Here is a 14,716-nt window from a genome sequence, read left to right as displayed (position 1 = left end):
ACAGTACAGATGAACCAGGTCATACAAGCAAACAATAAAGCAAAACCTATAGCTAGGGCTCCGTGTTTGTCATGAAGGTCATGGAAGCCACGGATTCCGTGACTTTCCGCAATCTCTGTGACTTCTTCAGGGGCCAGTGTGACTGACCCCCAAGGCCGTCCAAGCAGCTGCCTTCCCCCCAACATCAGGCCCCTGGAGCAACCACCCCCAGCCACAGCCCCCCAGTTTCCCCCCTAGCAGCGGCCCCTCCAGACACGTCCCCCCCACCCGCAGCGGTCCCTGCGCCCCCCAGCGGTGACCCATTTAAGATTTAGTCAGGGGTATATATAGTATTAGTCACGGGCTGTGAATTTTTGTGTATTGCCTGTGACCTGTCCATGACTTACTAAAAATACCCATGACTAAATCATAGCCATATCTATAGCTGAAGGAAGCTGGCATGCCTATTAACCTTATCTTCTTGATAAACTGTAGATTAAGTTAAAATGTGTTGTAATAAATTAATAAAACAGGCAAAAAAAACTTAGATCCAGGCTTTATTCATTAATAAGTTACATTTTGCCATTTTCAAGTATCTTCCTGGATCACAGGCAATTAATAAAGAGGAGTTGCTTAGATACTACAATGATGTCAACCAATACACAACCCTAACCTGGCTAGATCTGGTCTTTTAATTCAGATTCTCTTTGGTGATTTCAACAGATTATAAACAATCATGTTTTACAGTATACTGTGACACAAGTCACCTCCAGGCTCTCCAGGTATGCTTCAGCATATTTTTCTGCTGGATCACAAATAGAGCAATCCAACACCTCTATAATTCTTGTCACTTTATCTGTATTTATTGTGGCTGGCTTTTGCACAATGTAAGAAACAACTATGGAGTAGCCTTTCCTTCTTCTGTACAAGAAGGGTCACTATATAAAAATGACTATGGAATGACTTTGTGGCTAGGGAATAAAATCACTCTTCCCCAGTGAAATGAAGTTGGTGGGCAATACATCATATTGACTACATCTAGGTAAAAGATATGAGATGGGATGAAGTTTAGAAGGACACAATTAACACAGGGAGGATTTTCAAAGGTATAAAGGGGAGCTAGGCACATAACTCCCATTGAAAGGCAAGAGGAGTTGAGCTTCCCCTTCGTGCCTTTGACACTCACACCTTAGTTTTATATAGAATATTTTACTTTCCATAGTTTGCATATGGTAAAATACAATTACTTTCCACACTCATACTGTCTTGCCATTTAGCTGGCTATGCATTTCGCCCCCACCCCACCCCCAGCCCCAGCCCCAGCCCCTGCTTGTAATGGAACAAAAGCTAACCTGGCTGTAGTATGTTCAGCGCTTTTTTTGAGATACTCCCATGTCAGCATGGATAACAAAGCTAAGAGTACTGTTACTGTTGGATAGCTAGCTGATGTTGCAGAGTTCCCAGGGGAAGTTCACACATGTTTTTGTATTTAAAAAAAACGGGGAACTAATCGTGTGTGTGTTTGTGACACCACACACACACACTCATGGTTGGCTCTGTTGTGTTTTTTTTTAACAAAAAAAATATACAAATTACAGGCACTGGGAGTCTTATTTTATTTATTTTTTATTTAGATGTTGTCCCAGATTCTGACTGAAGATTAAGTCTGAGTTATTTCAGTTACTTTATTAATTGTGCTATAGGGCTACAGGTTTGCCCATTGGAGTAAAGCTTCCACACCTGTGTAAGACCCTTCCAAATTGCAGCTATGGGCACAGGAGGACCACAAGGGTTCTGTCTTCTTAAATCATGAAAATATCAGATGGAAAATCTTTTTGTTTTTTAAGAATTCATAAATTCATAATTTTACCTGAAGTCATGATATAAGAAACTAGGGATTCTTAGAATTAATCCATTGCAGCCATTTGTCCAATGCCCAGGTTTTATCAAGGTTTAGGTTTCTTTTTTTTTCTAGTTGATCTCAATTTTATTTATTTATTTATTTATTTTAATTCTCAACAGATCAGAAACAAAGGAAAAACAGAGCTGTGACATCTTAAGCATTATCTTGTCAATTCATCTTAACCTCAACTTGCTGAGAGCACCAACTGGTAGTGCCAAGTGAACAGTTTTTCTCCTTTCTCAAGCTATCAATCTGGACACCATTCATGGCCAACTCACTTGAATTTGTGCTGATCTGGAGCAGTATTGTGATATGTAACCTGTCTGCTTGGGGGCTACCCAAGATTAAATTAGTCATGCACTTAACTCTTTGCCCCCTCTACATTTGAATTGCTTAAGCAGCATCTGCAGCAAATGTTACAGATTTTTGTAGGCTGAGGGTTACTTCCTGACCTGTCTGCTAGACTTCTAGACTCCTTAAACTACGATGGACCTTTACTGAACCCCTTTGAACTTCAGGTTCTCTTCTATTTACTGACACAGAATGCTGAAACCAAAGTGTCAGAAAAATCCTTTGTTTGTGCCGTGTATTCACTTTTTCCTACTGAGATGATAGGAAATATCCCATATGTTTCTCATTGATCTCAAATTAGAACCATCTGCTGGTCTCAAGAAAAGCAAACTAGTGGAGGTGAGCAGCAAAGGAGTATGTTATGTGTCAGGCTGCTGCAGAGGGCAGGGACTGTATTGCTCACATTTGCTACCACCTCTTTAGTCTGTTCGCTAAGCTATCGCGATGGCAAAGCTTAGAATTGAAAGTTTCTGAAATATTATTTTTTTCTCCATGATACTTAGCAGGACAGTGAGTGGAACACATTCTCATTCACAACTTGTACATTTTATTTTTCTTTTCTTAAAAATAATTTCCCAAAATAAAAGGAACAAGTTTATAAGTGTAACCTTGAATAGGAACTTTTTTTCATTAGGATCCAATCTAGAAATCATGTAGAGAGAATCTTCCAGCATGTTAGTATGGTAGATTTGTTGTTCTGAAAGTTCAAGCTCAAACTACAGATCCTGAAACTTTTAAATAAACTGTAGGTGAGAAACACACACTCAAAGTGAGGCAGGCTTGAGTTGGCGCTGAAGCGCGTATTGTACTGTGTAAAGACCTTTCTAGCCTCTCTCTTATATGTTAAATTATTTATTTTAATCAAGATCTTAGAAAAGTGGAAAACTGTCAAAGAGTCTCTGTTAAGTACATGCCAACTGCCCCATAAAGAAGAAACATTCTCTATAATTTCTTTCAGTGCATTTGAAAGATGTCTACAACTTTTCCCCAGATGTTGGCTGTAGTCTGTTCACATAGAAAGTACTGAAACGTTTGAAAAACATATTGAGAAATCGTTCATTTAACTATTACCTTTGACTAAGTTAAAAGAAGGTGAAAAGTTTCTAGGCAAGGGAATGTATGAGGGAGAAAAATGAGAACATTTTGGGAAAGCAACCTATAGTGTTTAAGAGACTCTACTTTTAAAGGTACAGTTTATAATCTCTGCTTAAGAGGTGGGAACTAATATAATAGAGATATTACTAGCCACATTCTCTCTGACTAGATCTAATGTTATCAACCTTCACTTTTCTAAACCTCGGAAAAGTTCTGTTCTTGGCAGGAGAGGGCGGGTATTTGTTTTTGTTTTTAAAACTAATCATATTTAAAAAGAAAAGCTTTGTCCCAAGGCTGAGTTTTTATATACCAAGATACTGCCTGAAGTGACCTCTTACCATTAACCCCTGGAAACAGAAAGAGATGGGAGGGCAGGGCTATAGTGGAAACACAGTCAGATATAAATGTAGTGATGCCAGTGGCACTGTGATAATGACTATGGTATCTTTTGAAGGAACTCTGCAGCTGATGTTTAAAGACATTAAAATAACTTTTAAAATAAATTATTTGTTGTAATTTAAATTGAAGATGTAATGACATCCTTCAAGTACCAGATTTCCTTCTCTGTTTTTCTTTCTCAGGGATAGTCTACACTACCGCACAGCTGCACTGTTGTAGCACGTCTGGTGAAGATATGCCATGCCAATGGGAGAACCCTCTCCTATCAGCATAATACTCCACCTCAACGAAAGGCAGAAGCTAGGTCAGCGGGAGAGCATCTCCTGCTGACATAGAGTGGTGTGGACACTGCTTTAAGTTGATGTAACTTAGATCACTCAGGGGGGTGGCTTTTTCACACCCTTGAGCAATGTAACTTACATTGACTTAGGCGATAGTGTAGATAAGCCCTCAGTTGAAGAATAAATATGATCTCTTAATTAAGATTTCTTTTCTTACATGTACTGTGTAGTAGCCCAGGCAGGATAGAGACAGTGAAACTGCAGGTCAATATAGTTCTTTATCATGACCCACAGCACTTTCCTATAACATGGAAGTGTTGCCTTTGAAGAGTAAGAATACCTGATACTTGGTGTACTATGTGGATCTCGGCAGTCTGGCTGCACTTCTGTATTAAATACAAGGGCAGCTGTTGTGAGTTCCATTTAGGGATATACTCTTGTGGCACCTAACAAATTGCCAGTGTAACCCTCCAATTAGGCAAAGTTTGGGTGTTGTTAACATAAGAGCTTGGTTCTGATTCCAGCCTTGCGTATTACAAATGCCTTTTCTTTCTCTTTTTTGCAGATACTGAGCATCTTTATACTACGGTTTTTCAAGAAATCTGTGAACGCTTTGGAAAGGCATATACCTGGGATTTGAAATCATTAGTCATGGGTAAAAAAGCATTGGAGGGAGCACAGATTATTCGAGATGTACTTGAGCTTCCAATGACCAAAGAGGAGCTACTGCATGAAAGTAAAATGAAGCAGGAAAAAATATTTCCTAATGCTGCGTTGATGCCAGGTGTTTCTCTTCAATATTTAAATAACTGCATATGAAATTATTTAAACACTGTGACTATTGTATAGTTCTAAAACCTCCTTTCACAAAGCACTTTCTCTCACAGACCTGATTTCTTCACTCTTTCCTTGACAGGTTTTGCTAAAAATTTCCTGTTTACTTGGTAGAAAGGTACTGAGGATGCTGAGAGCTTTTTCATATACACTTGTGGAACAGCTGCTCTTAATACATGTTTTAAAGAACAGAAAAACACATGGACAGGATAAATATGCACAAAGTTTATAAGTTTCATGATCTAGTCTTTGCTTTATAATATTTGAGAGTAGCTGTGTAATTCAACAAGTTTTTTTTAAGGTGTGTATGTGTATACACTCTAGTGTATTGTGTAAAATAATCAATATGCATGCCTTTACACAAAGGACAGACTTGTGTGTCTGTCCATGTATATATGTTGCATATTCTGAGTTCTTGAACTTGTAATCTTGGTTCCATTAGTAACATTTTCTTTCATTTAAGTTTGTAGTATGTAATGGGGGAGGGGAAAAAACCCTAGGTAACAAGTTCAGGCATGCAAAAGAAGAAAACTCTAAACTAAGTTTGTTACCAACATAGAATGTAAAGTTAATGTTTCTGGAGCAAACAGCAGTATTTTATGGCAAAATATAATGAGAGAGGGCAGAATAGCAAATTCCAGGTATGTGCAAAGTAGCCTAATTAATGTAAACATAACAAATATAACTTTTGGAACTTTCTGGATTTTGAATGTTTGGCCTTTCAGCCTTTATGGTGCACTACCAATAGTCTAGATTTTTTTTTTGAGGGGTGGCTGTATTTATATCTAATTTCTTAATAGTTTAAAAGGGCTGGGGGTAAAACGAGTGTGGTGGGGGTGGAGCTGGAGAGGGGAGCAAGTTTAAAAAACCAGAAACAGAAAATCTGGATATAATTTGTATATTCAACTAACACTCAGCTGGCCCTCAGCCCTCACTGTTGCTGCTCACAGATGCATCCCAGACGGGCTGGGAAGTGCACCTGGGCAGTATCAGAATTCAAGGCATGTGGTCACAACCAGAACTATCGCTGCATATCAATGTCAGGGAGCTGAGAGCAATTCCAGGCCCATCTTCAGGGCAAATGTGTCGCAGTACTGACAGACAACACCACAGTGATGTTCTATATAAACAAACAAGGTGGTGCTCACTCCTCTCCCCTGTGCCAGGAAGCTCTCTGACTGTGGGACTTCTGTGTCACACACTGCATCCAGCTACAGGCCTCATATCTGCCGGTAGCACAGAACGAACTAGCGGATCACCTCAGCCGCTCATTCAACACTCACGAGTGGTCACTCAGAGCGGACATTGCCCTTTTGATCTTCCAGAGTTGGGGCTATCCTCTCATGGACCTGTGCAACAGGGAGCAACAGAAAGAGTCAGCTGTTCCGCTCCTTTCAGAACCACAGCCAAGGCTCCATAGCAGACACCTTTCACCTACCGTGGACGAGTCACCTGCTATATGCGTTCCCACCCTTCCCCCTCATAGAGCAGGTACTCCTCAAGATCTGACAGGACAAGGATTCAGTGATCCTCATAGCACCAGCATGGCCCCGACTGCTGAACCTATCAGTGGACAGGCCAGTGGCCCTTCCTATGCTCCCGGACCTCATCACACAGGATCACGGCCAACTACAACACCCCAACCTGGAGTCCCTCCACCTCATGGCGTGGAAACTCCATGGCTGAACCAGCTTGAACCAGCTCGGACTCTGTTAGGGAAGTTCTGTTGGGGAGCAGGAAGCCCTCCACTCACACAACATACCTGACAAAATGGAAGTGTTTCTCCATTTGGTCCATACAGAAAGATACCTCCCCGTAGCAAGCCTCTATTCCCCTTGTGCTAGACTACCTCTTGTACCTGAAGCAACAGGGGTTTGCCATACCATCTATTAAGGTATACCTGGTGGCCATCTTGGCCTTCCATCCGGGTGTGGCGGGCAGGTCAGTCTTAAGCAATCCCATGGTGGGCCACTTTATTAAGGGCTTGGATAGGCTTTAGCCCCAGGTAAGGCAGCCCGTTCCCCAGTGGAATCTTAACCTGTTCCTTTCCGGACTCATGGGTCCCCTTTCAAGCCCCTTGCGACCTGCCCCTTATCCTACCTTTCCTGGAAGGTGGCCTTTCTGGTGGCCATAACCTCGGCCAGAAGGGTCTCCGAGCTCAGAGCACTAATTTCTGAGACCCCCTACGTGGTCTTTTACAAGGACAAGGTGCAGCTATGCCCTCACCCAGCATTCCTACCCAAGGTAGTATCGTAATTACATGTTAACCAGGACATATTTCTACCGGTATTCTTTCCTAAACCTCATGCCAGCGACAATGAGTGGGCACTCCATTCCCTGGATGTCAGGCATACCCTAGTCTTCTACATTGAACGCACAAAGCCATTTTGTAAGTCACCAGAGGTTTTTATTGCAATCACCGAGAGGATGAAAGGGCTTCCCATCTTGTCCCAGCACATCTCTTCATGGATCATTTCCTGCATCAGAACGCGCTTTGACCTGGCTAAGATCCCAGCCCCAGTGTTGACGGCGTACTCCACAAGGGCCCAGGCCTCTTCCGCTGCATTCCTCGCACAGGTCCCCATTCAGGACATATGCATGGCAGCAACGTGGTCTTCCATCCACTCCTTCATTCACACTATGCCATGATTCAACAGGCAAGGGAAAATGTGGCCTTCAGCAGGGCAGTACTGCAATCAGCAACTCGGTGAACTCTGACCCCCTCCTCTTTCGAAACTGCTTGGGAGTCACCTATTGGAATGGACATGAGCAATCACTCGAAGAAGAAAAGACGGTTACTTACCTTTTGTAACTGTTTTTCTTCAAGATGTGTTGCTAATGTCCATTCCAAATCCCTTCTGCTTCCCCTCTGTGGGAATATTCTGTCAAGAAGGAACTGAGCAGGTGGCAGGTCAGCAGGGACCTATATACACCACCACAAAGGCACCACTCCAGGGGGCTCCTCAGCTGACCCATCGGGTCCCCTAGGGTAAAAATTTCCGATGATCGTGCATGCAGCATGCGCGCACACCACCTATTGGAATGGATATGAACAACACATCTTGAAGAACAACAGTTACGAAAGGTAAGTAGCCGTGTTTTCTCATAGCAACTTTCAAAGTTGGAGAACATAGAATAACATAAAAGTCAATTAAGCAAATAAATATTTTTTTAAAAGAAAAGCTTTCTTACCCCACCAGCCCAAACAGGATTCATTTTTTTATCTTCTCCTTTATTTTTTGGCTATTTGTTTTTTACTTGGACTCATCAAATTGGTGTTGGCTTAGTTTTCCTTCTTGAAGGGAATGATAGCTTTGATCTCCTGGGTCTTGTTAACTGGAGAATGACCAAAACTGGCTTGTCAGCTGTTTTGTACAAGTAATAAGAAGGTCAGTAGTGTTCTGGATTGTGGAATAAGAGAGTTCTTTAAAAAGGGAACTGTTTGCCAAATAAATGTAGAGGAATCTGAAATATCTCTACATCCCTTACATCTCTTTAAAATTGTAAATCTCATTTGCATTTAGACAATTTGGGGTCAGAGCTGAAGGCTGAACTAATTTAATGAAATAATTTGTCTTTCATTCTTGTCAAACTTTTATGTAGGCAGAAAGAAAATGTCTGATTTAACACGTGGATGAGGATCCATGTTGTCAAAAAATGATAGAAAAGGTTCTCATCTAGTGGACTTGTGAAAATGTTCTGCACAGATTTAAATATCAAGCTAATAGGCAGCTTCTCAGTATGTCAGAAACATATGGGACAATATGTTCAATTATTAGAATTTCTTTCCTACTCTCTGAGGTGTCTAGGAGCAGCCCCTTTGAGTAGCAACCCCATGACAAGGAGGCTCTGAAGGATGGTATTATAAGTGAAGGAGTAAAATACGGAGGAGATTCTCAGTTGTCCCATCAGGGACATGGAGGTCTACCTCAGAAAAACTATATTCCTTGAAAAGAACACAACAATCTACAAAAAATAGCATGAAGCTGAAAGGCAAGACACATAGTAAAGTGTAAGACAGTTCTTCTGTGCTATATTTTAAAGCTAATTATAAAAGTAAAGTATATTTAATAGACTACAAATGAAAATTTCAGAAGTCACTTAGATGCTTAGGAATCTAATCCATGGAATTTAAGGTCCTAAATCCCGTTTGCTGTTGAAAATGTTAATCCATTGGTCTGCTTTCAGATTCTGTCTTAGGTTAGTTTCTGCTGACCTTCACAAGTGGGTTGAATTACGGTTACTGCCATGAAGGGAGTCAACAAGCCCATTGCCATTTTGCTGCCAACCAGGCAGCAAAGGTAGCTGTGAGCTTTTTGACTCCCTTCAGCAAATGACATATTTATTTTTAAAAATTACTGATTTTGTGTGTGTGTGCTCCCATTTCTATTTTTCTTAAGTCTTCTTTATCTCAGTCATCGTTCTGCTCTCTTCTCCAAGCAGCACTGAGTTCCTTGGGAACTGCTAACTGGGTTATTAACAAAATGGCAGATCTGAAGAAAGAGAAGAAAAGTTACTTTACCCATTCTTGAAATGCCATGGCAAGGCACAGGAAAACTAACTCATGGGTGAAACTCCTTGTAAGATGTAGAATCTATGGTGATTTTTTTTCTGATCCCACAAGTGAGCAAAACGGTCAAATTGTTTCTAACAAAATATATTTTTGTTGAAAAATTGCTTCTTTGAAAACTAAATATTTTCTAAAATTTTCTTTTTTTAATAATTCATTTTTATATAACTCCAAACAACAGCAACAACAAAAAATTGTTATATCCTTACCACCTCCTTTCTTCATTTGCATACTTACCTTAAAAACTAACATGACCAATCAAGGAGTATTGTAATACAATAGGTAATGTATTATTTGTATGTAATAAGTGCTTGGTAAGTGTTCATATACAATAAGTCTATATTAATGCAAATATGGTAAAACTCCTTAAACTTCTTTGATGTTCATCAAGCTATAACTTTTCCATGAGCTTGGGTGGCTCGTTTCAGCGAGAACATATCTTCATTAATTATGGGTAGCTACAATATAAGGCTATTCACAGTGGTAGTCCAAAATAGCAAAACTTCATAGATTCATAGTCTGTAAAGACAGAATGGATCATTGTGGTCATCTAGCTAAACCTCCTGTGTAAAACAGGCTACAATACCACCGTCAATTAAATTCCTATTTGAACAAAAGCATTTTTTTTTAAATCCATTCTTGATTTAAATTTTTCCAGTGATGGAGAATCCACCACAACACTTGATTAATTCTTGCAATGATTAATTATTGTTTTTGAAAAACTGCCTTATTTCTAGTCTGAATTTGTCCTGCTTTGACTTCCAACCATTGGAACTTATATCTTTGGATAGTTTATATCTTTGTTAGTTTAAGAGCCTTCTATTATCAAATTTCTTTTCCTCGTGTTATGCTAAACAGACTGAGTTTCTTGAATCTTTCAGTTTAAGGCATATTTTCCAATCTTGTAATCAGTATAGTGGCTCTTCTGTGAAACCTTTCAAATTTTTCAACTTTTTTATGAATTGTGGACACAGAATTGAACACAGTATTCCAATTGTAATTGCAGCACTGCCAAATACAGAAGTAATATAACTTCTTTATTTCTACTCGTGAGTTCTCTGTTTATATATCCAATTATTTCATTAGTCCTGTGGCCACAACAGTGTACCGGGAGCTCACATTCAGCTGATTATACGCTGTGACTCCCAAATCTTTTTCAGAGTCACTCCTTCCCAGGATATAGTCCCCCATCCTGCTTGGCCTACATTCGTTGTTTCTAGTTCTGTGACTTTACATTTGGCTGTAGGAAAACTGTGTTTGCTTTTGCCCAGTTTATAAAATAATCTGGATCACTCTGTATCAGTAACCTGTCCTCTTCATTATTTACCACTTGCCCAAACTTTCAGTGAAGATTTTATGTTTTCTTCCAGGTCTAATTGGTGAAAATATTAAATTGCATAATCCTGAGAACTGATCTCATTGGAACCCCACTAAAACGCACCCTTTCAATGATGACTCCTCAATTTACAATTACATTTTGAAACGTGTCAGTTAGCTAATTTTTAATGCATATAATATATTCCATGTTAATTTTGTCTCGTTATAATTTCTTAATCAAAATGTTGTGTAGTAGTAAGTCAAATGTCTTACAGAAGTCTAAGTATGGTTACATTAACACAATTGCCTTTAGCAATCAAACTTGTAATCTCATCAAAAAAGATATCAAGTTAGTCTGACAAGATCTATTTTCCATAAAACCATGTTGATTGGCATTAATTATATTGCCTTTCTTAAATCTTTATTAATCAAGTCCCATATCAGCTGCTCCATTACTTTTGCTTGGGATCAATGTCAAGTTAAAACTTTTCAGGATTTCACCAACTTTTTTAATTAAAGCCGGAATTACCTCTTGGAGCTCTGGCAACTTGGACAGTCAAAAACGTTATTGACCAATCATAGTGAGATCAAATTGTGAACACAGCCATAGAATCTCTTTAAAAAAAAATTAGGAGAGTCCATAGGAAAAACTAAAACCTTGTTATATTTATATAATTTAAAAAATTAGATCTCTTAACTAGACCTCTGGAAATGTTCACATCAATAAAACAAAATGTATAGCCAATTTAACATGCTGCCAAGGTCCCTTTTCCACCTGCTTTTAGATTGGTAGAAACATGAACTTGCAACAGTGCTCCCTTGACTGTACAAAGTCATTCTTCTGATCCCAAAGCCCTAAAGTTGGGTATAGTTTATTTCTTACATAATTTATATTCTCTGTGTGAGGGAACATATTGTCACTATAAATTGTACTTAACTTCATGGGGCCCGTGAGTGAGTGCAAGGAACATTCTTGCATTGCCCTTTACATACATATTATCACATAGTGTGGCACATTGTGCAGGATGGAACTTGTTATTTTAGCAGTTTATTAAACCTCAAATTGTCTCCTGCTAATCTAGGCTTGGTTTAGGCCTAGGAAATATCAGCTTGACAGAGCTGTCAAGATGTACCAATGACACTTTTTCTTTTTTATATTTCTGACTTGTTACAGGTGTAATTAGCAGTGATTGCAGTTATGTAAGTTAATTTATGGGATGAATGGGGTAATTCTTGAAGGGGTGTTGGAAAGGGGAAGAATCCTACTTGGAACATGGACTCAACTGCACTCTGAGAAGAATCTTTGCTATTGTTTAAAGTGCAGGAAAGTGAGAAAGATGCATTAGTTACTAGCAGCTAGTTACTTCCTTGGCTTGGAAATAGATTAATTTCCAGCTCTATTATATATATATATATATATATATATATATATATATATATCTGAGAATAGGAATAGTCGTAGAAATATAGGACTGGAAGAGACTTTGATAGGTCATTTAGCCCATCCCCTGCATTTAGGTAGGATTCAGTAGTATCTAGACCATCCCTCACAACCATCCCTGACAGGTGTTTGTCTAACCTGTTCTGAAAATATTTCAGTGGTGGAGATTCCATATCCTCCCTAGCTAATTTGTTATAAAGTTTAGCTACCCTTACAGTTACAATGTTTTTCCTAATGTCTAACGTAAATCTCTCTTGCTTCAATTTAAGCCCATTACTTCTTATCCTGTCCTCAGTGGTTAAGAAGAACAATTTATCAGCCTCTTCTTTATAACAACCTTTTACCTACTGAAAGACTGTTATCCCTCCTCAGTCTTCTCTTTCCTGGACTAAACCCAGTTTTTTCCAATCTTTCTTTGTAGGTCATGTTTACTAGATCTTTAATCATTTTTGTTGCTCTCCTCTGGACTTTCTCCAATTCATCCACATCTTTTCTGAAGTATGGTACCCAGAACTGGAAACAGTACTCCAAGTTGAGGCCTTATCAGTGCTGAGCAGAGTTTAAGAATTATTTCTCTGTATGATGGTCCCTATGTGTGTTCCACATGTGGGATACGCATGCACACTATGCACCTGAATCAGGAATTTTTTGTAAGCAGTGTCCTTTGGCCTGCATGCACACCATAGCTCTCCTTGTGCTCCGACCCGTGGCCATAAAAGGCCATAAAAGGTGGTGCAGGCACACGCCTCTCCAGTTTCTTCTTACCCCCTCAGGAAAGGTAAGTAGCAGAATACAGACCCTGGACTTCAGGAAAGCAAACTTCAACTCCCTCAGGGAACTGATGGGTAGGATCCCCTGGGGGAATAACATGAGGGGGAAAGGAGTCTAGGAGAGCTGGATATATTTCAAGGAATCCCTATTGAGGTTACAGGGACAAACCATCCCGATGTGTCGAACGAATAGTAAATATGGCAGGAGACCAGCTTGGCTTAACGGTGAAATCCTTGCAGATCTTAAACATAAAAAAGAAGCTTACAAGAAGTGGAAGATTGGACAGATGACCAGGGAAGAGTGTAAAAATATTGCTCAGGCATGTAGGAATGAAATCAAGAGGGCCAAATCACACCTGGAGCTGCAGCTAGCAAGAGATGTTAAGAGTAACAAGAAGGTATGTTGGCAACAAGAAGAAAGCCAAAGAAAGTGTGGGCCCCTTACTGAATGAGGGAGGCAACCTAGTGACAGAGGATGTGGAAAAAGCTAATGTACTCAATGCTTTTTTTGCCTCTGTCTTCATGAACAAGGTCAGCTCCCAGACTGCTGCACTGGGCAACACAGCATGGGGAGTAGGTGGCCAGCCCTCTGTGGAGAAAGAGGTGGTTAGGGACTATTTAGAAAAGCTGGACGTGCACAAGTCCATGGGGCCGGATGCGTTGCATCCGAGAGTGCTAAATGAATTGGCGGCTGTGATTGCAGAGCCATTGGCCATTATCTTTGAAAACTCGTGGCGAACGGGGGAAGTCCCGGACAACTGGAAAAAGGCTAAGGTAGTGCCAATCTTTAAAAAAGGGAAGAAGGAGGATCCTGGGAACTACAGACCAGTCAGCCTCACCTCAGTCCCCGGAAAAATCATGGAGCAGGTCCTCAAGGAATCTATCCTGAAGCACTTACACGAGAGGAAAGTGATCAGGAACAGTCAGCATGGATTCACCAAGGGAAGGTCATGCCTGACTAATCTAAAGGCCTTCTGTGATGAGATTACTGGTTCTGTGGATGAAGGGAAAGCAGTGGATGTATTGTTTCTTGACTTTAGCAAAGCTTTTGACACGGTCTCCCACAGTATTCTTGTCAGCAAGTTAAAGAAGTATGGGCTGGATGAATGCACTATAAGGTGGGTAGAAAGTTGGCTAGATTGTCGGGCTCAACGGGTAGTGATCAATGGCTCCATGTCTAGTTGGCAGCCGGTATCAAGTGGAGTGCCCCAAGGGTCGGTCCTGGGGCCGGTTTTGTTCAATATCTTCATAAATGATCTGGAGGATGGTGTGGATTGCACCCTCAGCAAATTTGCAGATGATACTAAACTAGGAGGAGTGATAGATACGGTGGCAGGTAGGGATAGGATACAGAGGGACCTAGACAAATTGGAGGATTGGGCCAAAAGAAATCTGATGAGGTTCAACAAGGATAAGTGCAGGGTCCTGCACTTAGTACGGAAGAATCCAATGCACCGCTACAGACTAGGGACCGAATGGCTAGGCAGCAGTTCTGCGGAGAAAGACCTAGGGGTGACAGTGGACGAGAAGTTGGATATGAGTCAACAGTGTGCCCTTGTTGCCAAGAAGGCCAATGGCATTTTGGGATGTATAAGTAGGGGCATAGGCAGCAGATCGAGTGACGTGATCGTTCCCCTCTATTCAACATTGGTGAGGCCTCATCTGGAGTACTGTGTCCAGTTTTGGGCCCCGCACTACAAGAAGGATGTGAATAAATTGGAGAGAGTCCAGCGAAGGGCAACAAAAATGATTAGGGGTCTGGAATACATGACTTAT

The 14,716-nt window shown here is 40.4% G+C and overlaps 1 protein-coding gene across 5 annotated transcripts in view; it reads left to right on the top strand.

Moving 5' to 3' along the window:
- The window catches only part of PUDP (pseudouridine 5'-phosphatase), a 146,845-nt gene that overhangs the window by 36,705 nt on the left and 95,424 nt on the right, over nt 1-14,716 (top strand). For 4 of the 5 annotated variants that reach the window (XM_073354388.2, XM_073354397.2, XM_078854036.1 and 1 more), the window contains one exon: nt 4,574-4,792. In XM_073354388.2, coding sequence (XP_073210489.2) covers nt 4,574-4,792 — 219 coding nt within the window. Of the gene's footprint in view, nt 1-2,001; nt 2,573-4,573; nt 4,793-14,716 lie in introns of all 5 variants that reach the window. The other variant, XM_078854035.1, reaches the window with a different exon arrangement.

This window comes from Lepidochelys kempii, chromosome 1 (assembly GCF_965140285.1).
Source record: "Lepidochelys kempii isolate rLepKem1 chromosome 1, rLepKem1.hap1, whole genome shotgun sequence".
NCBI lineage: Eukaryota > Metazoa > Chordata > Testudines > Cheloniidae > Lepidochelys > Lepidochelys kempii.
This window is presented reverse-complemented; position numbering and strand designations above follow the sequence as displayed.